The sequence below is a fragment of the Periplaneta americana genome, chromosome 17 (genome assembly GCF_040183065.1).
Source record: "Periplaneta americana isolate PAMFEO1 chromosome 17, P.americana_PAMFEO1_priV1, whole genome shotgun sequence".
NCBI classification, from domain to species: domain Eukaryota; kingdom Metazoa; phylum Arthropoda; class Insecta; order Blattodea; family Blattidae; genus Periplaneta; species Periplaneta americana.
The window spans coordinates 2,529,651-2,552,023 of record NC_091133.1 but is presented as its reverse complement, the minus strand read 5'-3'; the positions used below and the strand labels follow the sequence as shown (position 1 = coordinate 2,552,023).

General features: G+C 36.5%; 1 protein-coding gene across 12 annotated transcripts in view; it reads left to right on the top strand.

Annotated features, from left to right (window-relative positions):
- Positions 1 to 22,373, top strand: part of LOC138693484 (zinc finger protein 233-like) — an 81,259-nt gene that overhangs the window by 10,286 nt on the left and 48,600 nt on the right. For 5 of the 12 annotated variants that reach the window (XM_069817478.1, XM_069817480.1, XM_069817476.1 and 2 more), the window contains exons 3-6: positions 3,840 to 3,977; positions 6,061 to 6,198; positions 13,996 to 14,121; positions 20,013 to 20,071. In XM_069817478.1, the coding sequence (XP_069673579.1) occupies positions 3,840 to 3,977; positions 6,061 to 6,198; positions 13,996 to 14,121; positions 20,013 to 20,071 (461 nt within the window). Of the gene's footprint in view, positions 1 to 3,839; positions 3,978 to 6,060; positions 6,199 to 12,249; positions 13,654 to 13,995; positions 14,123 to 18,102; positions 18,209 to 20,012; positions 20,072 to 22,373 lie in introns of those variants that run through there. The other 7 variants (XR_011330336.1, XR_011330335.1, XR_011330334.1 and 4 more) reach the window with 4 other exon arrangements.

Sequence of the window (22,373 nt, the reverse complement as noted above, 5' to 3'; positions counted from 1 at the left end):
GGGAACAATTAGGTAGACGAAGATTATTAATTAATAAAGGCTTAATAGGATTTATACCACATCGAGGTCGCAAACCCATTCATCAATAAGAACTCTCAAAAAAGATTACGCTGTTATCCCTTAGAGAAATGTTCTATATTTCGCATTTATTTTTCTTTAATTGGCACCTGTGCCAGATTTTGAGAATACCTGCCTTATTATCATTGATTCTCTTTTGTACATTCCCTTATATTGAAGTGAAATTTTCTAATCTTTGACTTTAAAATAATTTCACTATTATTGTAGCAGAATTTTTATGAAAGGAAGATATCTTGTAAATGTCTACAGTATGTTATAGAACACCTCACTCCAGACGACTCCATACTTATATTTATCTTCAAATTTCGATTCCTTTGACAGCGAAGGAATGCATTCAGATAAATATCATTTTTGCAGCCTGCTCCCGATTTTGTCAGTAGTTCCTGTTCAACATCGCAAATGCCCTTTTCCTGCAGAGAACACTTTCTATGTTAATCATGCTTAGGCCTGTTTTGACGCATAAATTATGCTTTGCGGTAGTTTTAGTTTTCATTTGTTATTTTATGACACTTTATCAACTGCTATGGTTATCTAGTGAGATGAAGATGGTAGATAATGCTGGGTCCTGGACGAAAGTTGCCCAGCATTTGCTCTTAATGGGTTGAGGGAAAGTCCCTGAATAAACCTGAACCAGGTAACTTTCCCCAACTGGGATTTGAACCTGGTCCGCTCGTTTTCCGGTCAGGCATGTTAACCGTTGCACCACAATGGTGGACGATAGTGTTTTAATGTTCTTGAGGCACGAGTAGCCTAACTACATATTTTTGTGAATGTTATTGACTTCCCATTTACTTTGCTTTTTTACGTATTTATTTTTCTTTGAGTTCCTGCGAGGCATTCCATGGAATAACAACCTAACATGCATTACGTCGTTTTTCAGTTTCCAACATATTGTGAATCCCTACTAACATATTTTCCTCCAGCAAACACAGCGCCTTCTTAGAAACAGTTGAATGTCATTCTGCGCAATGCTGTTATGCGAGATCTAAAATAATGTATGGTGGCCTGGATCTCAAATTCAAGATTTTGCATTTACGTTCTTGTTGCAGAAGAGGCCTCAATGCCAACTTCACTTTCCTTATCCGTGTTCCTAACTGTTACATAACTTGCAGGTCCCACAAAGCATCTGATTTGCATTTCTCATGAACAGATCTTGAAGATGCGATCGCCCTTTTCTATTTTGCCCGTATGTCACACGCTTTATAAGTACCTAAATGTTGGCTGTTCCTAAAACTATTACTCTGCAAATGTACTCAAGAATGTTGATTGTTTACAGCTTTAGTAGCTCGAAGGGAATGTAAACGTTCTTCCACTTAATCAGACTGGCATGGGATCACACTATGCTGAAGTTCATTTGTGAAAGTCTTTGTGTCCATTCCAGTGAGGTCATATCTGACATCATCATAAAAAAGGTATGGAATGCCATCTTCATGATGAATAATCTTTTTTATTTTTCCCCTCGTTAACTGTGGACACAGCACGCTCAGAGAGATTTTCACTGTCGGTGGAAACCTGCTGAGATGCACGCTTGAGAATGTATCTTTGATGATCTACAAACTAAGCAGCAAAATTCTTATGGAAAAATTAAAATTCTGTAATTCGATTTGTAAGAGTTCATTCTATTACAGAATGACTACGTCAGCATTAGGTGAGGCAGGAGGTCGCCATTCAGGTTTCCCCCAAGAATGCGTGACATATCGCCATTTCTATCTTTTCTTTGGATTTGTGGAGGACTGTGTCTACAACCCCTGCTACGACAGAAAAGAATGAATTAGAGATACCTCTGCTTAGGTCCGATGCAGACTAGCGTAATAAAGACGCGAGTCCAGTGTGTATTGAACAACAGTCAACAATGAAGTGCCAGAACGCAGCAGCCAGCGGTGACGCCGCGTTCTGGCAGAACACGCAACTAGATAATTAACGCTGCGTCACTGCCATCTGTCTTTACCTGACGCTGCGTCCCGGGAACCACGTGTGTATTGGCAACTTAGAACATTGTACTTCTAAACCGTGCATCAGTGGGACGCTGCGTCACAGAGTCATTTTACCTCTCGTCCGCATCGGGCCTAGATGGCTAATGGAGTGCTGTGTGTCATTCGAACTTGAACTTCATAAAGCCTGGAGTTGCGCTACACACTTCGATGCAGATCTAGTGCAGAGGACCATAATAGAGAAGGAAGCATTCAGGGTTGTGCTGTATAATACTTAGTTACTTACTTATTGGCTTTTAAGGAACCCGGAGGTTCATTGCCGCCCTCACATAAGCCCGCTGTTGGTCCCTATCCTGAACAAGATTAATCCAGTCTCTACCATCATATCCCACCTCCCTCAAATCCATTTTTATATTATCTTCCCATCTACGTCTCGGCCTCCCCAAAGGTCTTTTCCCTCCGGCCTCCCAACTAACACTCTATATGCATTTCTGGATTCGCCCATACGTGCTACATGTCCTGCCCATCTCAAACGTCTGGTTTTTATGTTCCTAATTATGTCAGGTGAAGTATACAATGCGTGCAGCTCTGCGTTGTGTAACTTTCTCCATTCTCCTGTAACTTCATCCCTCTTAGCCCCAAATATTTATCTAAGAACCTTATTCTCAAACACCCTTAATCTCTGTTCCTCTCTCAAAGTGAGAGTCCATACAGAACAACCAGTAATATAACTGTTTTATAAATTCTAACGTTCAAATTTTTTGACAGAAGACTAGATGACAAAAGCTTCTCAACCGAATAATAACAGGCATTTCCCATATTTAATCTGCGTTTAATTTCCTCCCGCGTGTTATTTATGTTTGTTACTGTTGCTCCAAGATATTTGAATTTTTCCACCTCTTCGAAGGATAAATCTCCAATTTTTATAGTTCCATGTCGTACAATATTCTGGTCACGAGACATAATCATCTTTTTGGGATTTACTTCGAACCCAATCGCTATACTTGCTTCAACTAGAATTTCCGCGTTTCCCCTAATCGTTTGTGGATTTTCTCCTAACATATTCACGTCATCCCCATAGACAAGAAGCTGATGTAACCCGTTGAATTCCAAACTCTCTGTGTTATCCTGAACTTTCCTAATGGCATAATCTAGAGCGAAGTTAAAAAGTAAAGCTGATAGTGCATCTCCCTGCTTTAGCCCACAGTGAATTGGAAAAGCATCAGATAGAAACTGGCCTATACGGACTCTGCTGGAAGTTTCACTGAGACACATTTTAATTAATCGAATTAGTTTCTTGGGAGTACCAAATTCATTAAGGATATTAAATAAAACTTCTCTCTTAACCGAGTCATATGCCTTTTTGAAATCTATGAATAACTGATGTACTGTATACCCTTATACTCCCATTTTTTCTCCAATATCTGTCGAATACAAAAAATCTGATCAATAGTCGATCTATTACGCCTAAAACCACACTGATGATCCCCAATAATTTCATCTACATATGGGGTTAATCTTCTCAAAAGGATATTCGACAAAATTTTGTAGGACGTCAACAAAAGTGATATTCCTCGAAAGTTACTACAGTTAGTCTTGTCACCCTTCTTAAAAATAGATATGATTATGGACTCGTTCCTTTGTTGTGGTATAATTTCCTTTTCCCAAATTGCAAGTACAAGTTTATAAATATCGCTAGATAATGCCCTTCCACCCTCTTGTATTAATTCTGCTGGAATTTGATCAATATCTGGATACTTGTACTTTAATATATAATATATTTAATGTATAATATTAACACTTACCCTCTATAATGTCTCCTTCCTGTAGGAAGGTAATTCATTGGACCTCAACATGGCTGCGATAAAAGAGGACTGCATAGACTACAACTGTGATCTCACAGGAGATATAAAACTCGAAGAAACTGCAGTTCCAGTTGTATTTGATGCGGTGAAGTGTGAAGCTAAGGTGAGTGGAGGTCATGGGATGTGTAGGTTCTTGTCGTCACGGACATCATCCTATACAACTGTACTTGCAGTGACTTCTCGTGCAGTAAGCATGCCATTTATTATCTGTTTGAGGATAGCCTAAATTTGAACTGCGATATGGTTTTTAAGTTTAATATTTGAAGAAAATGCCTTTTACCACTTCCTTCTGTCACTGGCAAGCTGCAAGATGCTGTAACCACAGGAGGATATGTTGTATTTGAAGAAACGATTTTCATTTTAAAATATATCCATAAAACTCGTTAAGTTCTTAATGCGTGTCTTAATGTTGTGCTTGGAGATAGGATAAGTTTGAGCTTTTAAATTTTTTTTATATGGCGTGAGTTCGAAAATAGAATAAACGACATGATGGATAACATACGAATACAAATATTGGGACTGATTTAGGTGCAACTTAACAAATGAATAGAATAAAACAGTCAGCCCTGTCACTCATGTTAGCCTGAACATCTTTATGCGATGTTTTCTCTTTTTTTCCACTGATTTCAATTTAAAAAATCCGATGTTCACACATTTCAGTCTATTTGAAATATTGTTTGATGCATGCACAGATGTTCCATTCCAATTCAGGAGATGATAATTATATTTCTCTTTCGTGTAGTGGGAATTTTAATGGAGTAATATTACATTGGGAATGTTAATAGTCTACAAATCACTATTCCACGAGACACTAAAAACCATTTTGTTCTTCAAATCTGTTGTGCGTGTAGGCTACTATTATGAAGGCAGGTAAAAATATGGGACTATGATGAAAAGAGAGGATCATGAGTAATTACTTACAATTTAAACCATATGTAATGTTATATGTGCAATCACAATACAGGAATTTCCTCCCCCCTTTTAATTAACGAATCTACTGCAGACACATAAGTCCAGTATGTTTTTCAATTGTAGTGGTTAATATTTCCTATTGTCTATCTAATCCAGCTGTTAGCGTCTTGTTCTTATTTCAGTGTTGATTATTTTCATAATTTTGTATTTCGCATCTGCCTTAAGTAGCAGTCAAAGTCTGTCTTATGAGGATCAGAGCGTAACAAGACCTAGAGTCACGTTTTTGCAAATTGTTATATGCGGTATATGTATGTATTTATTTCGGTGGCAGTGGTATATACAATATTAACAGTACACAATAAAATGATAAGCAATACGCAATAAAATTTACAATACACAATACAATTTTACAACACATATACAATTTTATACACAATACAATAAGAATACACAATACAATTTAACGCAATAATAATAAAACATAAATAAAATACCTAATTTTACAATACAACCTACATAATTATGTATAGGTCCTATATAAGTTTCAATAGTCTTTCACTTTACTCTCATCTCATTCCCTGTATTGGCACTATGACGCATTTCACTGACACTTTAGCACACATTTCACTGACACTCAGTAACACATTTCACTGACACTATAGAACACATTTCATTGATGCTATAAATTATCACTGATCTGAACTATTCACTGCACTGTAAAACCATAACTTCACTGACTCACCTCGCTTCACTGATACAACAGTTCAAATAAGTCAAATAATTACATCCTTATGCATACTTATAAACAGAACTACATTTAAACTAAACATTTCTAGTCTAAGGCCCTCTTACACGCTATTTTTAAATAATTTACAATTCAAACCAAGGAAGTAAACTCGTCAGGCTAGATAAATACATGACACCTTAAAAAATTAAATGTTGAATGTCACCTTAATTTTAATTTGCACTTTATACACAACTTTTAAAATTATTCTTGAATCTCCTTAAGGAAGGACAGCCCTCGAAGACCGCTGCAGGTAGGTCATTCCAATCATTTATAGTTCTATTTAAAAATGAGAATTTACCTACATCCGTTTTCTGTTTCCTACATTTGATTTTAAAATCATGATCGTTCCTACCATAGTACGTTGGCTTTTCTAACTGAGCCGTTATGTCTACCCATGCTTTCTGATCTAGATGTGCTCTATACAATGATGTTATTCTAGTAACAATGATGTTATTCTATGATATGCATTGTGCCTCTGTCTTTGCAGGAAGGGAATTCAGTGGACCTCGACGTGGCTGCAATAAAGACGGAATACGTGGACCACAGCTATGATCTCACATCAGAGACTAAAGTTGAGGAAACTGCAGTGCCAACTATTTCTCTTGCTGCAAAGTGTGAAGCTGAGGTGAGTGGATCCCACTGGCTTTCCTTCTTCCAATATTATTCTTGTATTCACTTCGTCGCAGATACCTGTGTACCCATGTTCTTAGAACTACTCCAAAGTGTCCACACGTGTGGAGTAATGGTTAGCGCGTCGCGTCTGCCGACGAAACCAGGTGGCCCACGTTCCATTCCCAATCGGGGGCAAGTTACCTGCTTGAGGTTTTTTTGGGGTTTTTCCTCAACCCAATATCAGCAAATGCTGGGTAACTTTCGGTGCTGGACCCCGGACTCATTTCACCGGCATTATCACTTTCATATCATTCGGACGCTAAATAACCTAGATGTTGATACAGCGTCGTAAAATAACGTACTAAAAAATTAACTGCAAAGTAGTGCCCAGGGGCACAGCTTAGTTTCAGTTTTATAATTGTATTACTATTCGTGTTATGATTTTCCTTTACTGAAATGTTTTTCTGCTTGTAAAATTGAACACTTTTCACAAATCATCTTTCTGCTACTGTTTTTTATGCTTTAACACGTGCAGTGTATCCTAGGCACGAGTAATATTAGGTTATAACACACATTTTTCCGACTGTATTTGTTGACAACTTTTGAAATATATTCAAGATATTTAGATATAATCTATCCATGACAGTAATGTGTCTTATATTTATTGTCCTCTTCGTAACTAAGTGTATTTATTGTTGATACTGTCATAGCAACGCGCCAGTCTTGATATTCCTGTCAATAACACGTTCAACTCTATGCTGTTATTCTTAATATTTTAGACCAGTGTTTTTCATGCGACGTATGAATTTTTAAGTTATATTGTCAGACTCCAAAGCAGCTATTCTATCAATCGTCTCTAAACACACACCTTCATCTCAAACAGCAGAAATAACTAAAATGCTCTCTCAATTATTATCACTCAATAAAAGAATTGTATTCCAATGGATACCATCCCATTGTGGAATCCTGGGAAACGAGAATGCGGATGCTTTAGCAAAGAAGGGCAGCACTGCTACTTACAGACCTGTTACTAAATCTACGTATTACTCTGTGAAGAGATTTATTAAATCTACATACTTAGACTTCAACAAACAAAATTTGATAACTCAGTCCCAAGGGAAAAAATGGAACTCTCTGCATCAAAATCCACAGTTAATTCCCGATTTACCACGAAAATCGTCTGTAGCTGCATTTAGATTGGCAACAGGCCATGATTGTTTGACCAAACACCTGCATAGAATTGGAATATATCAGTCCCTTAACTGCCCATTGTGCAACTCAAACCAAGAGATGGATTCGGAACACCTCAAATCTGTGCTTCAGTGGCTAGTCATGATAATATCTTTGAAAAATATTGGAGTGCAAGAGGTCAAATGACTTTATTGTCAAACGCCTGGCATTAGAAAACAACAACAACATGAATTTTTAAGTTGATCTTTAATGATTCATTAATATCCCATGTTTGTAAATTTTATGGTGTAGTTTCTCTACGTGGCCTTTATTGATTTAAAGGCAGCTTTTGATTTGGTCCCTAGAAAACAAAATTGGGAAGTACTGAAAGCAAGGAAAGTACCAACAAGATTGATAAATGCTATTATAAGCACGTACGAGGATATGGTGGGAGTAGTAAGAATGGATGGGGAATTATCAGAAGAGTTTAGAATGGAGATAGGAGTTAAACAGGGGGACAGTCTAAGCCCACTTCTCTTTATAATATTTATGGATGAAATAATTAAAATATGTAAACGTAGGACACATAGAACTAAAGTGGGAAATTGGAGATTAAGACCAGTATATTTACAAATGTTAATCTATGCGGATGATATAGCATTAATAACAGAAACACCTGAAAGGCTACAACACATGCTGATGTCATGGAACGAAGAGTTAATGAGAAAAGGGATGCGGATTAATGTCAACAAGAGTAAAGTAATGTGGATCTCTAAGGAAGATAGACAGGAAACAGAATTTAACATTGAATGTGAAGGACAAAACCTGGAGAGAGTGGAAAGTTTTAAATATTTAGGAACAATAATAACTAGTGATGGAAGAGTAGATCAAGAAATACTGAACAGGGTAAAGAAAGCAACATCAGCAGGGGCAGCTTTCGAAGGGGGGCTGCGGAGCTGCATCATCCCCAGACATTTGTGGCTCTTGTCTCGTTTTATGTTGTGAAATACATTTATTATATGAGTAGCTTAATATCAGAGACGGACATCTGTCATCTCCATAATTTTGATCTAGAGGCAATTTTTTCATTCACAGTGTTCTTTGTAATATTTAACACAATTTATTTTATAAATATAGTGTTAGAGTTTGCATATGGTTTCACTATAACTGGAAAGAGCATGAAAAATTGTATAAAAAACCACGGCTATCTAAATTTCGATTGAGGTCAGATGTCCGTCTTTGATATTAACCTACTCATATAGTCTCTATTTAGCAGCTCGAATTGTTTTTTAAATTTCGCTCTCATTGACATGCACGCAATCGTTAGTGAAGTCACTTCCTCCCCTGGTGCTGCCAGAGCGAAACCAGAGACAAGGACTATAGGGTGAAGCCACTTCCTCCCCTGGAGCTGCAAGTCTTGTCTCGGATGCTTTGCGCGTTAGTTTTACCCCTCCCCCTGCTGCCCCTCGCCGTGAATCCAGAGTTTCCAAGCGCTGCAAAATTTGCAGCAGTTTGTCAGTAGCGCGCAGTTTTAAATACATTTTCTTTAATGTTGTGAGTATAACAAGTGCAACAATGTTTAATTCTGTACAATATTTACAGTCTATTCAGTTCAGTACCTTAACAATTCAGGAGAAATGTGAAATTAAGTGCCCATCAGTTGAATCTCATAATGGAAAGAACTGCTAAACAAAACAGCCTACAAAGCTCGAATATTTTTTGCTGATTTATCCAGTATCCCTGCTCTCTTCTCTCGATCTCCACACAGTCTGTATTAGATTAATGTGTTTCAAAGGCTATTACATCAGCTGGGGCAACAAGATGGAGTTTTAAAATAAGAACAGTAAATGTTGTTCATGAGAAGAAGGAGCCATTGCTAGAATGTTTTCAAACCATAATGGAATCTAAAACATCTAACAACATCACAATAAATGAGGCAAGCGCCCTGGTGCGTACTCTTGAAAATCCAGAATTCAAATTTCTGGCTCAGTTTTTTTCATTTTTTGATGTATCATATAGATATATTATACAACCAACTACAACATCGCCAGTTAGATAGTTCTAAGGTTCAAATCTGCATATATAAATTTAATTATGGTTTATTTCACGACTCTCACAACTGCAGGGGTTATATCAGCGTCGCCGGTGTGCCGGAATTTTGTCCTGCAGGATTCTTTTAAATCCCAGTATATCTACTGACATGAGCCTGTCTCATTTAAACACATTTAAATGCCATTGACCTGGGCCGATGACCGCATTATCTATGTTTTCCATTGTAAAGACTATGTTAAACGACATATCGGATTTTAATAAGAAGATGCTTCAAAAGTTTGCAAGACAAGGCGCATGGAACTAATCTTTAAATAAGGTACGTTGCATGGTTTATTCTTGTATGCAGCCCCCGTGAATTCAATACCCACGAGCCGCCACTGAACATCAGCGTACTATCAAATAAGTAATACAATAGTTGGGAAAAAAGAAATAACCACTAAGACAAAAATAAAGATATATAATTCAATAATTAAACCTATAATACAATATAGTACCGAAAGCTTACCACTCTTAGATAAACATCGAAGTAAATTAACAGCAGTGGAAATGAAATATCTTAGAAGAGCTGTAGGAAAGACCAGAAGAGATAGGATAAGGAATGACAGGATAAGAGAAGAAGTTAAACTGAGAAAAGCGTTAACAGAGGTGATTAATGATAGGCAGTTGAAATGGTTTGGGCATGTATATCGTATGGGAGAAGAAAGGAAGGTTAAACAGGTGATGGAAATGAGAGTGGAAGGAAGAAAGAGAAGAGGAAGACCAAGGATTAAATGGGAGGATACAATAGAAAGAATAGGCCAGCAGAAAGGAAAAACAATGGTAGAGATGAAGAGAATGTGTAGAGACCAGGAAAAATGGATGAAATGGATGGAGAGAGGCGAACCCGAGAAGAAGTTTCTTTACGCAGTATAGTAGTAATGCTGGTAGTATTAGTAGTACTTTATATAAATATGCTTTCAGCTGCATAGTTTTTTTATTGCCAGTTTCGAAAAATGGCCACCAAATTTTGCCTACAACTCTCTATCGTGCCTGGATTTGTAAACATCGACGCAGAACCCTCAGCTGTACTTCCCTCCTTCGCCCTTTAAATTCAGTAGCTGTACAACCCAGGATATCATTGGCTTACTTCTAGAATCCTAAGTACGAATTTTTACCGTGTACATTTTGAAAATGCTTCTGCTGATAACACCTTACAAGTCTACAAATGGTTCCATATTTTATAAATAACAACTAGATAACAGTTGTTAGCTGGGGCATATAAAGAATAAGACGTTATTTTCCCTCCAGTATAATTTCCTCAAATATAGTTACGAACTTTTAAAAGTAAGCCAACGTTATGTAAGTTATCAAACTCTTACTTATGTAATCCTCAGTAGAATACGTCTTTGGAGCTGCGTGTTCTGATTATTTGCATCTACTAATATCCTGCTGAGGTCGGCGAATTTTAAACTGTGATAAATCGTCACCATAATTTCCTCCAAACCGCCAATAACCTCTATAGCGCACTGCATTTATTTAAGACACATAGGAGAACCTGGGCTCGACGCTCAATTTGTCGCCCATTCTCAATCTCCTTCAACTTCGACGCTGGAACACTTCTGCAGTTGTAAGCATTAACAAATAACATTGTAAAACTGTCTGTGAAGCTTTCGTGACATCATGTCCCATTTACAGGCAGGCACTGTCACTACGATATTTTACGTGGATTGTAAATGTCTCTATTCTGTTTTTAATTCCTTAACACATGACATGTACTCACAGTCTACTCTATACAGTCACGAAGCTTGAGTTTTGAGGGTGCTAGAAACAATAGACTGTGCCGGTACTATTTTGCATTGCCTGTAATGAACCGATATTAGCGATCCTAGTGGTGAGCAACTACCTAATGTTTGCATATTTACTACGTATTGAGCTTCGTGACTGTATATACTAGACTGTGATGTACTGTTAGTCAAATATCAGGTGTGTAGCAGGTCCAAGCTGAAGTTTAGGTTCAAAGTCCAGTGCGATTAGTGGTGTAGATGTTCATAGTAAATGCATTGATTATTATTATTATTATTATTATTATTATTATTATTGTTACTACTGTCATAATTATTATTATTATTATTATTATTATTATTATTATTATTATTATTAACATCATCATTATCATCATCATTATTATTATTATTATTATTATTATTATTATTATTATTATTAGTAGTAGTAGTATTATTACTATCACTATTATTATTATTATTAACATCATTATGATCATCATCATCATTATTATTACTATCATCATCATTATTATTATTATTATTATCATTATCATCGTTATTATTATTATTATTATTAGTATTATTATTATTATTATTACTACTACTATCATTATCATTATTATTATTAACATCATCATTATCATTATTATTATTATTATTATTAATACTATCATTATTATTATTATTATTATTATTATTATTATTATTATTATTATTATTATCATTAACCTTAACCTGAATAGCTATAGATCTTTCCACATCCAAAACAGTGCACATGAATTCTCTACTTGATAATCCGCACGATTTGCAGTAAATAGTTGAGAATTGGAATGCTCATTTTATACTCAGTGCAAGAATGGAGAACTATAATGATGAATTGTTCTGATGCTGCTCTGTGTATTAAGCTGAGGGTTCATATGTTGATAATGGGATACGGAGACTGAAGTGCAGCACTTCATGACTGTCGATTTTTTAGAAATGAAATTCTCTACTAACTATTCCTTGTGCATCTTCAGTTGGTCTCCAGGTTAGACACTCATGCTCTAGCCATTAAGCTACCAGTGCGTCCCTTTTTGCAGGGAGAGTCTTGTGACGTGGAAGAAGACGTGATCCCGAAGCCTGTCACATACGATGTGTGTGGAAAATATTTCTCGGATTCTTCTCCACTAAAAATACATGCACGCGAATACACTGGCAAGAAACCGCTTAAATGCGACTCCTGTGAAAAGAGGTTCTCGTGCGCTTCTAAGCTAAGAATACATTCACGCATACATACAGGAGACAAACCATTTCAGTGCGATGAATGTTTCATGTGCTTTTCGAGGTCTGATAATTTAAGAACGCATGCGCGCGTGCATTCGAGCGAAAAACCATTCAAATGCGACGTTTGTGGAAACTGTTTCTCGAATTATTCACGATTAAAAGTACATAGACGTGAACACACTGGCGAGAAACCATTTAAATGTGACTTTTGTGGAAAAAGTTTCTTGCATAATTCCAGACTAACAGCACATGCACGCATACATACGGGACAGAAACCGTACAAATGCGATCAATGTGATGTTTGGTTTTCGACGCCCGAAATTTTAAAACAGCATTCACGTGTGCATTCGGGCGATAAACCATTCAAATGCGATGTCTGTGAAAAGTGTTTCTCGAGGTCTTCAGTTCTAAGGATACATGCTCGCAAACATACAGGCGAAAAACCGTTTAAGTGTAATGTGTGTGGGTATGCTTTTTCTCAATGTTCCGGTTTAACAAATCATGCACGGGTACATACTGGCGAGAAGCCATTCAAGTGCGATCAATGTGAAATGTGCTTTTCAAGATCTGATCATTTGAAGAAGCATGCACGCGTCCATACTGGGGACAAACCATTTAAATGCGACATATGTGAAAAGAGTTTCTCACAGCATTCAAATCTAACCTTGCATGCACTTACACATACGGGTGAGAAACCGTTCAAATGCGATGAATGCAAACTGTGCTTTTCGAGGATGGCTTACTTAAAAAGGCATGCACGCGTGCATTCTGGAGAGAAGCCATTCAAGTGTGGTACGTGTGAAATGTGCTTTGCCCGGTCCTATCATTTAAAAAGGCATGCAGTCGTGCACTCGCGCGAGAGACTTTCCAAGTGAGGCGTCTGGTATATCTAGAACGACAGGCTACAGTGCAGACAGGCTGGATATCGTCCAAGTTCGAGAATTTCAAATGTTTATCGTAGTCATGATATTTGGTAATATATTCACACACTCTTCAGCAAATATCTCTTCAGCAAAATGGAGCATCACCCCATTTGCATGTCTTGCACAACTGCAACACAACTTCCACTAGAACTGTATAGAAGATCAGTAAGAAAAACACATCTTGTTATTGTGAATGGAAGAGCGTCCCTAAGGATCCATAAACTTTTCACGCCGGTCCTTCTGAGGATAGAAAATAATGATAAGATTACTTACATTATTTTCGGAGGTATTATATAGGTGCTATGTGAATTACGCATATAACTCAATTAGGTTATCAATTTCAGTAGCATCTTTTTTTTTCTTCTTTCGGTTGATATATTTGTAATGTGTACGTCGAGGTATTTTGATTCAGAAAAAATGTGTACAGACACACTACACTAATTTTTTACTTGTCAATAAAATTATCACTTCTTCTCCAGTCATGTAATTTCAATAAGCTACATTTTTAACTTTTAGAAGAAAATATTTCCCTATTTCACTGTGGATTATTTCTGCAGTTAGCGTGTACCACTAGCACACTCTTACAGGATATTACCCTATTGTGTATGTACATATGCATTATATGTTCCTCTTCTGCAGGATGGAAACTTATTCAATCTCCATGTGGCCGGAATAAAAACAGAATGCATAGACCACAGCTGTAACCTGAAATTGGAGGAAACTGCAGTGCCAACTGATTTCCTTACGATAAAGTGTGATGCTCAGGTAAGTGGGGCTCTTTTCGTCGCAGACACAGTTACAACCGCTGTAGCTTACTAGAAGGATTTTAGCATATGGCTGAGCCATCAATATTTTCAATGAAAAGTTATATTTTACGCCTTTTATCTCATTACACTCTCAATTTTAAGTAAGATTATATCTTAGTATTTAGTATATTTAAAATTATTTTTGGCTCTTATTAGTTTGCTTTTTAAGTGACATGTACTTAGAATAAGTGCACAGATAAGATGTAGTCCCTGGGGACACCCTCTCATTTTGCTTGTGTTCCATTAATCTGGTGCTTGTTGGACTGATAGACAAGAATGAAACATTGGGTCAGTAACGACACTTTTATTATCTTATATATATAATTTTAATGTAGCGAAGTACATATGATATTTCCATGCAGATATTCTGCATCATCATACGATGAAAGAGTAATGGAACAGAGAAAAATTCTCTCTGGCGCCGGGATTTGAACCTGGGTTTTCAGCTCTACGTGCTGATGCTTTATCCACTAAGCCACACCGGATACAACCCCGGCGTCTAACAGAATTGTCTCTGATTGAGTTCCAACTCTTGGGTTCCCTCTAGTGGCCGCCCTCTGCACTACGTCATAGATGTCTATGAACATAGGACCTAAGTCCACACATGTGCTGAGGTGCACTTGTGAGTGACTAGTTGGCCGGGATCCGACGGAATAAGCGCCGTCTTAAATGACCAAGTGATTTACGCATATCATATATATATATATATATTATTTTAATGTACCGAAGTACATATGATATTTCCATGCAGATATTCTGCGTCATCATACGATGAAAGAGTAATGGAACGGAGAAAACGGTGGTATCCGGTGTGGCTTAGTGGATAATGCATCAGCACGTAGAGCTGAAAACCTGGGTTCAAATGCCGGCGCCGGAGAGAATTTTTCTCCTTTCCATTACTCTTTCATCATACTTTTATTATCATTCTGACTGCAGATAACCCATGTAGTTATTTCTAACCTAATGATAGAGACATGTCCTACTTAGGACTCAATATATACCAGTTGGGTATGCACCTCTGATTGTTTGATTTTTTATATCCTTTAGGAATAAAAATATGTATATGAATTTCACGTGTTAACTTTAACTAAGTTTAAAAATGCCTAGTTGACTAGTTTCGGCTTGGGAGCCATCTTCAAAACTGCGTGGTCCTGGTCCTTGTGTCTTCCAGTGTCTTCGCCCCCGGTGGGGTGCGTTTGTGTAGTATAGTGTGTAGTCAAATAGTGTGTGTGTTCTGAAGTTCAGTTGTGTGTTGAGGATTTGTTTGAGTGTGGTTTTGTATATATTTCGTATTGTTTTAGTGTGTTTATTGAATTTCAAAACACAGACACTATTTGACACCACTCTACACAAGACAGACGCACCCCCACCAAGGGCGAAGACACCAGAGGACGCAAGGACCACGCAGTTCTGAAGTTGGCTCCAAGCCGAAATTAGTCAACTAAGGTATTTTCAAACCTAGTTCAAGTTAACACGTGAAAGTAATATAGATATTTTCATTCCTAATTGATATAGTGTTAAAAGTTGTGTAATCAAGATGTATATTTATATCCATTTGTAGTGGAAGATAAAACATGTTGGTCCTGATGTCAGTGACTACACTGCTCCCATTCCAAGAAGATTTAAGCAGAAAAAAAGAAAGTTGTCTAAATAACAGTTCTATTAATAATAAAAGAAAAGACCCTAAATATTAGAAATCAGAAAAAAAAAAAAAAACATCGAATGGTTGAAAAATTATGCATTGGAAAATTTGTATAATAAGATAGTTTTCCCTATATTTAAACGTCTAAAGTTTCAACACTGCTTTCATATTTCACAAATTTAGTTTGAGTTGATTTTAAACATTGACTTTGTCAAATTCATCACACTACCATCTTTATTTACACTGCGAATTCACCTTTGACACTTAGTAGATACTGGATTTCCCAAGTGTTATGAACGTTTCTCTTCCTTTCGTGAACATAAAATACAACATACTTTATATTCGTGCCGTGTACAGTAAGCACTTTTCTCGTCATCAGTAGAGAGGTCTTCCAGGTTCTCATGCTGGTTGTGAGATCTGAAATGCGCCGAGAGTGATGAATTTTAAAGGCTGATAAAATCCTTACCATGGCTTCCTCGTGAACGACAATGAAGCTGTGGTTCACATGTAGTGAATAGTAGACAAATCGAAGAACTCTGGCTCTAGGAAATATTTGTCTCCCATTTCTCGATCTCCTTGAATTCTAATGCTGAATAAGTGCTGAGTTCAAAGCGTCATGAGGCAATGCAACGAAAGGCTGTGATGATTTTATAGCCTGAAATTAGAAGAGCCGACATTTTCCATGCTATTTAGGGAACACGACTGATTCAATTTCATTGTTACAAAACTACGGCAAATAAGAAAATACCAAGCAGATAAAATATTACAACTCCAAAGAGAACTTTAAAGGGTAGTCCACAATAAACGAGGAACGGAAACGACAACGAGAACAAAAACGTAAATATTGTTAAAATATATACATTTAAATATGAGCATTCACAATTAACGAGAAGCTTACCGGAGCCCGGGACGGGAATGTTGGCAAACTTTCCGATCACAGCCTAATAGATTAATTCTCTTTTCATCAAAAAGCTGTTTGGTCTACATATATTTGGCAGCAAGGAGACCATGACATAACTTCATACAATACTTGTATCCAATTCATGTATTCAGTAGAATCACTTTGAATATATGCTACGTGTATATGTGACCAGACTACCACGTGAATTGAATTCTTAAATATTACATGCCATAAATTTTGAAATTGGTTAACTTGTGTTTATGTTGGCTGGCTTGTACTCATGAGAGAATGCCTTTGGTCAGTTATACTCAAATAACATCAGAATGCATAGTATTGACTTTACATATTGTTATTGACATACATATCGATATTCCTAGACTTATGTTCTTGGTTTATTGTGAATCAAAAATCTTAACGATCACGTTCTTCACTTTCCGTTCTCGTTCTGGTTTTCGTTCCTGGTTTATTGTGAATCAGCCTTTAGTCACAAGACCGATTGACTGACAGCAAACATTACACATTTATGAAACTATTGCTGTGTGTAATCAGCATACAGGCAGACGAAGTTGACATAATTTCCTTGCTATACAAGTAGCCGTTGTTGTAATGTAATTCAAGACCTCCTTCGAATAAGAGTGTTACCAGCAAATCTATAATACACGTTATTCCTCTGTTACATGCATTCATTTATTGTTATTCAGAATTACTTTTTTCACCGAAGTTACATATTTCAGTAATTTGATTCGTGGGAGGTCTTCATTGTTGTTTTCTTTCTGCTTTTCCATTGGATAGCACATAGTCTTTCGCTTGCCATGTTGTACCGTACTGTTAGTCAAAGATCTTGAGTGTCGGTCTTCCATTCTGAAGTGAAGGTTTAAATCCCATCTAGTCCAATGCATTTTGTATTGTAGAGTGTTTATGGTGGATAAATTTTGATCTGATACGTCATACATTGTTCCTCATGGAAAAAATCGTGCATATTAAATTACGCCTACTGGTATATAATCTGCACACTTTGAAGCAAATAGTTGACAATGTAAGCACGGAGTAAGGAATGGCAGTCTGTGGGAGCATGACAGACCAGGGAAGTGTACATCATTTCAAATCTGGCACTAACCGTTGTGCTGGGTGTTGTCAAGTGGCAAGAGAAGGAATCGCATTGGAGAGAGTTGCAGTGTTGTCTTACCGAAGAGTTCGGTAACCACACGGGAAATTGCGAACCTGTTGGCTTATGTCTCATTTGAGAACTTCATGTTTGGTTTCTTTGAATAGATGATGATTTGATTTAAAGAATGGAAATATCTTGCTAGTTTATTTTGTTACCAGCCCCAGCTGTTTTCGATTTGTCATTGTGGTAATGTTTTATTTATTATACTTATATTCCTTCTGTCTCACAGATATAGGTCAGCTAATCGTTTCTACGTACACCCGACCATATTCACATGGGATGTTGTAAATGCAGTCCTTGGTGTCCAGGTGTGTCACTGCATAGAAGTTGTCCAAGTATGTTGCTTATACTTTCCTGCAAATCGAACAAACTAGAGCTGAAGTGAAACCAATACGATATTGAAATTGAGTCATTGTAGCTTTACTGATTTTATTTATTTAAATGACTACAACTCATATGTACACTGAGATAGAAGACATCTTAACGTTATGTGGAAACATATCAGCATTTGCTCTAGCTTGGGTACAACTTGTACCGAAGAGTGTCTGGCTCTTTGTAGAATCTTTTATGATAATGATCAAGTGACAGATTACATCAAATGTGTTTGCCTGGCAGACATTATGGAGTAAAACAGGAATAAATTATTAATATTTCTATCAGAATGGTGCGTGCTCTGATCACTCCGGACCCAGTGACCCTATAAAACCCAGGATAGTATAGCTAAATTGTACTGAACTGACTTTGAATTGGGTATGTAAAATAAATGAACCGCATATTCACTAGGCTGTACGATATTTTTAATTATATAAAGGAAAACTCAAAGTAATAAGTACTCAATACTAACAATAGATTAGAATATATGTAACATTAGAACTTGGCCAACCAACGGGATAGCCATATAATTAGTTAAAAGAAAATAAAAAAAATTCTCCCTTGGTGACAGCAAGAAGAAAATTAGCATACCTTAAGCTTCTAATAATAAAGATGGCTATGAGCATAAAATCGAATTAACTCCCATAATTCAAGAGAGAAGCAATAACTTTATAACAGCATTGAGTACTTGAGTCAGGACACAATTGAGCCGGGGTAACTATAAGGCCCAGAGATAAATAAGTAAAAGTTGCAACCCTCCAAAAGGACGACACCGATGAGGTCCACTCAGGCTCGTTGTTCGACCAGCTTGTGGAAACATTGTCGCTCACTGAACTCCAAGTCACCACCCCACAAGGGTTATACTCTATTTTTTTTCATGGAGTGCAGTTTCATAGAAAGGACTTTGCCGACAGACCTTCTACTACCCCCTACTAATTGGTTGTCATAAATAAATGTCTTCCTTACTATGACGGAAATCTTGTCTTCTCTTGTTAGTAACCAATCACAACCTTCGTTCAGAAGAATTGACAGATGCCCGTCAAATCCACGTGGAGGCAGAGTTGCCGCATCTTTTCCGAATTCCAAGAATCCCGTCAGTTTCACTGCATAATTTCGAAGGTCATCAGGATTGTGACAACTGTGCAATGTTGGGACTGGGGGACAGGATGGAATTGTCAGAATTGTTTGTGTAGGAAGTCATAAATCTGTAAATGGGTGTTCAAAGGAGCCACCGAACTGCACTCCTTGAAATAAAATAAGGTATAACAGATAAATTCTAAGTCAGCCAATTGTAAGAAGGTCAATGTATTCACCTGACCCAATCATAAGCAATCTTGCACAGGGGACATTAAGAGGCAAAAAGAAAAGTTGATTTATTCTGGAGAGACGTGTAGTGGGAAAAGAATGAAGTCAAAGGAAATCAATACTGCAATATTGTAATGAAGGACAAATAGTCCAGATCAAGATTACTTCCTGAAAACCATTTTGAAATGTTAAAATTTGCGGTCACAAATGAAAATAATAGACAATGTCAGACCGAGGTACATTCCACCACTAGTATTCCTTCAACTGTGATTACTTCAGTAGTTATTCTACAGTATAATAAAAAGATGTAGCGCATGAGAAATGTATCCCAAGATGTCTTCCGTTAGTTAAAATTCTATTACATTGAATACGATTTAAATGCGGTTCTATGGCATTTAAAATCGATCACTTTTTTTTTCGTGTAATTTGTGCTAACTTTCTGTTCTACTTGCGATGTTTTAGGAAGAATGGCACGACTTGGACACAGTGAAAGAGGAGGCAACTGCTGAGGAGGGCGAGAGGTGAGTGACGAGTGGGCCTCCTTCCCTTTGTTATGATCCTATACCATCCGAGTGTGAATGGCTCAATGTATTTAGGTACTGAAATGACGTAAGATATCGTAAAATTACCACCTCCACCACCCCACCCCACCACTCCCATTGATACTGTTTCTTTATCATACAGAACTTCATGGACCATGAAATTATTTGGAATGCCAAACCTCTCTTCTATTTCTCTACATATCTGCCTCCATTCCCTCGCCTTGCTTTGTACAAGATCATTTTCTGTCTTCCAACCACTTGTTCTTTTCCCATCTCATTTGCAAATCACTATCGACGAACCCATTCCAGTCTTATTATTCATTGTGTTGTTTCAACCTTCTATCTATATATTTTTGTGTCCATCATTAATTTGTTTCTCCATATATGAAGATATCACATTCTGTGGTCATTACTTTATGCATTTACTAGCCGTACCCGTGCGGTCCACTGCACCTGTTAGAAATAAATATAAAATAGGACGTTTGATCCAGGGAACAACTTTTACAACAGCGCAAGATAATCTGCTTCGCTCATTACCTATTTTTTTTTTGCATTGCATTTATTGCATATATATTTTATGTATTTTAACACGATTCAATTGAGCATAGTTAAAATTTGAATTATAAAATAATGGATTGCTAAGCTAACGTACTATTACTGCATACTAAATCAATACACTCTCGTTGTTCGTTAATTCTCTGAGATAAAAATGAATATATTCATAAACATTATTTTAAGAAATACAGGAAATGAATATACAGAATAACCTATCAAGTTTTCTGTGCATAAGAGCTATTTTAATCTTATCTGTCCTCAATTCACTCACAAGTTACTGTAATAACATTATAGCATTATGTCCATCCAGAGAAACTACACTTTCCAATGATGAAATAATAATTAATTATACAAATCTGTTAATTTAGCTTCCGATATTACCATACAAATACAGAAACATTGTCTGTAGGCTATGTTTCATAGCTTTCGATTGTTGTGTCCAAGGCCCCTTATAGACGAAGTCATTTGTTTTTAATTTCAATACACCGCCTTATATGGCAGTTATTTTAATTTTAAAACTCATTTATCTCATTAAATATCACTCCTATCAAAATTTTTCAAAGAATAAAACTTATCAGAAATAATTTTTAAAGAAACTTTTGTTATGTAACATATTTCACAAAAATCAATAATAAGCGAGATATTTCGATTTATTTAATTCAGGCCCCCTTATAACCCCCCTTTTAAATAACGTATTTTGAATGCCATATAGCCTATAATCTAAGTTACAACGAACTTAATTTATATTCCAATTTTCATCGAAATCGGTTCAGCCATTATCGCGTGAAAAGGTAACAAACATACAGACAGACATACAAACAAAAATTTCAAAAAATCGATTTTCGGTTTCAGGGTGGTTAATTATATATGTTAGGACCAATTATTTTTGGAAAACCGAAAATTACCAGAAAAATTTCGGCTACAGATTTATTATTAGTATAGATTTGTTATGGCATATAAATTATAACACTCTACTTAAAAATTAACAGCATTACAATCGAAGATAGCGATGACTTTGATTTGTATTCATTATCATTTGCAGGTCAAGTATTAGGCCCGTAACACACTTGAAGAGTTTTCGCTAGCGAGAAATGCGTTGCGAGAAAATTAAAAAATTGATAACATGGATTCAAATGAACGTCCACACACTGCAAGAGATTCTCGTTCGAGGCAAAAACCTCGCGCGAGTTTCTCTCTGGAATCAGTAGCTCAGCGAATTTTCTTGACACATTTATCAAAGATGTTTGACATTTATACTCTTTATGACGATTGAATGTAGAAAAAGATATCACAGGTGGCGATGAATTGTATTGTTTTTATTTTAAAATGAGGTAAGATAGCTGATAATTGCAGTCAGAAACTTATCGAACTTGTACGATATCACCCGTATTTATATGATACACGGGATGAAAACTATAAAAACACGAAACTTAAAGAAGAAATCTGAAGACAAATATCAGATTACCTGAAAATAAATAGGGCTATATTTTATTTTGATGAGATTTAATAGTATCGATTAAACATTTGAAATAATGTATCTATATGTCTTAACAGTTTACGTAATTTTAATCGGAATATAGCAAAGAATTCTCTATCATATTATGAATGGCAAAAAAAAAAAAAAAAAAAAAGGAAAGCACTGTGGTCCATTGAACCTGAAGTAACGCCTAAACGTATCATCATTCAAATCGACACCAGTGTCCAACACTCGCCCTTATTTTCGTAA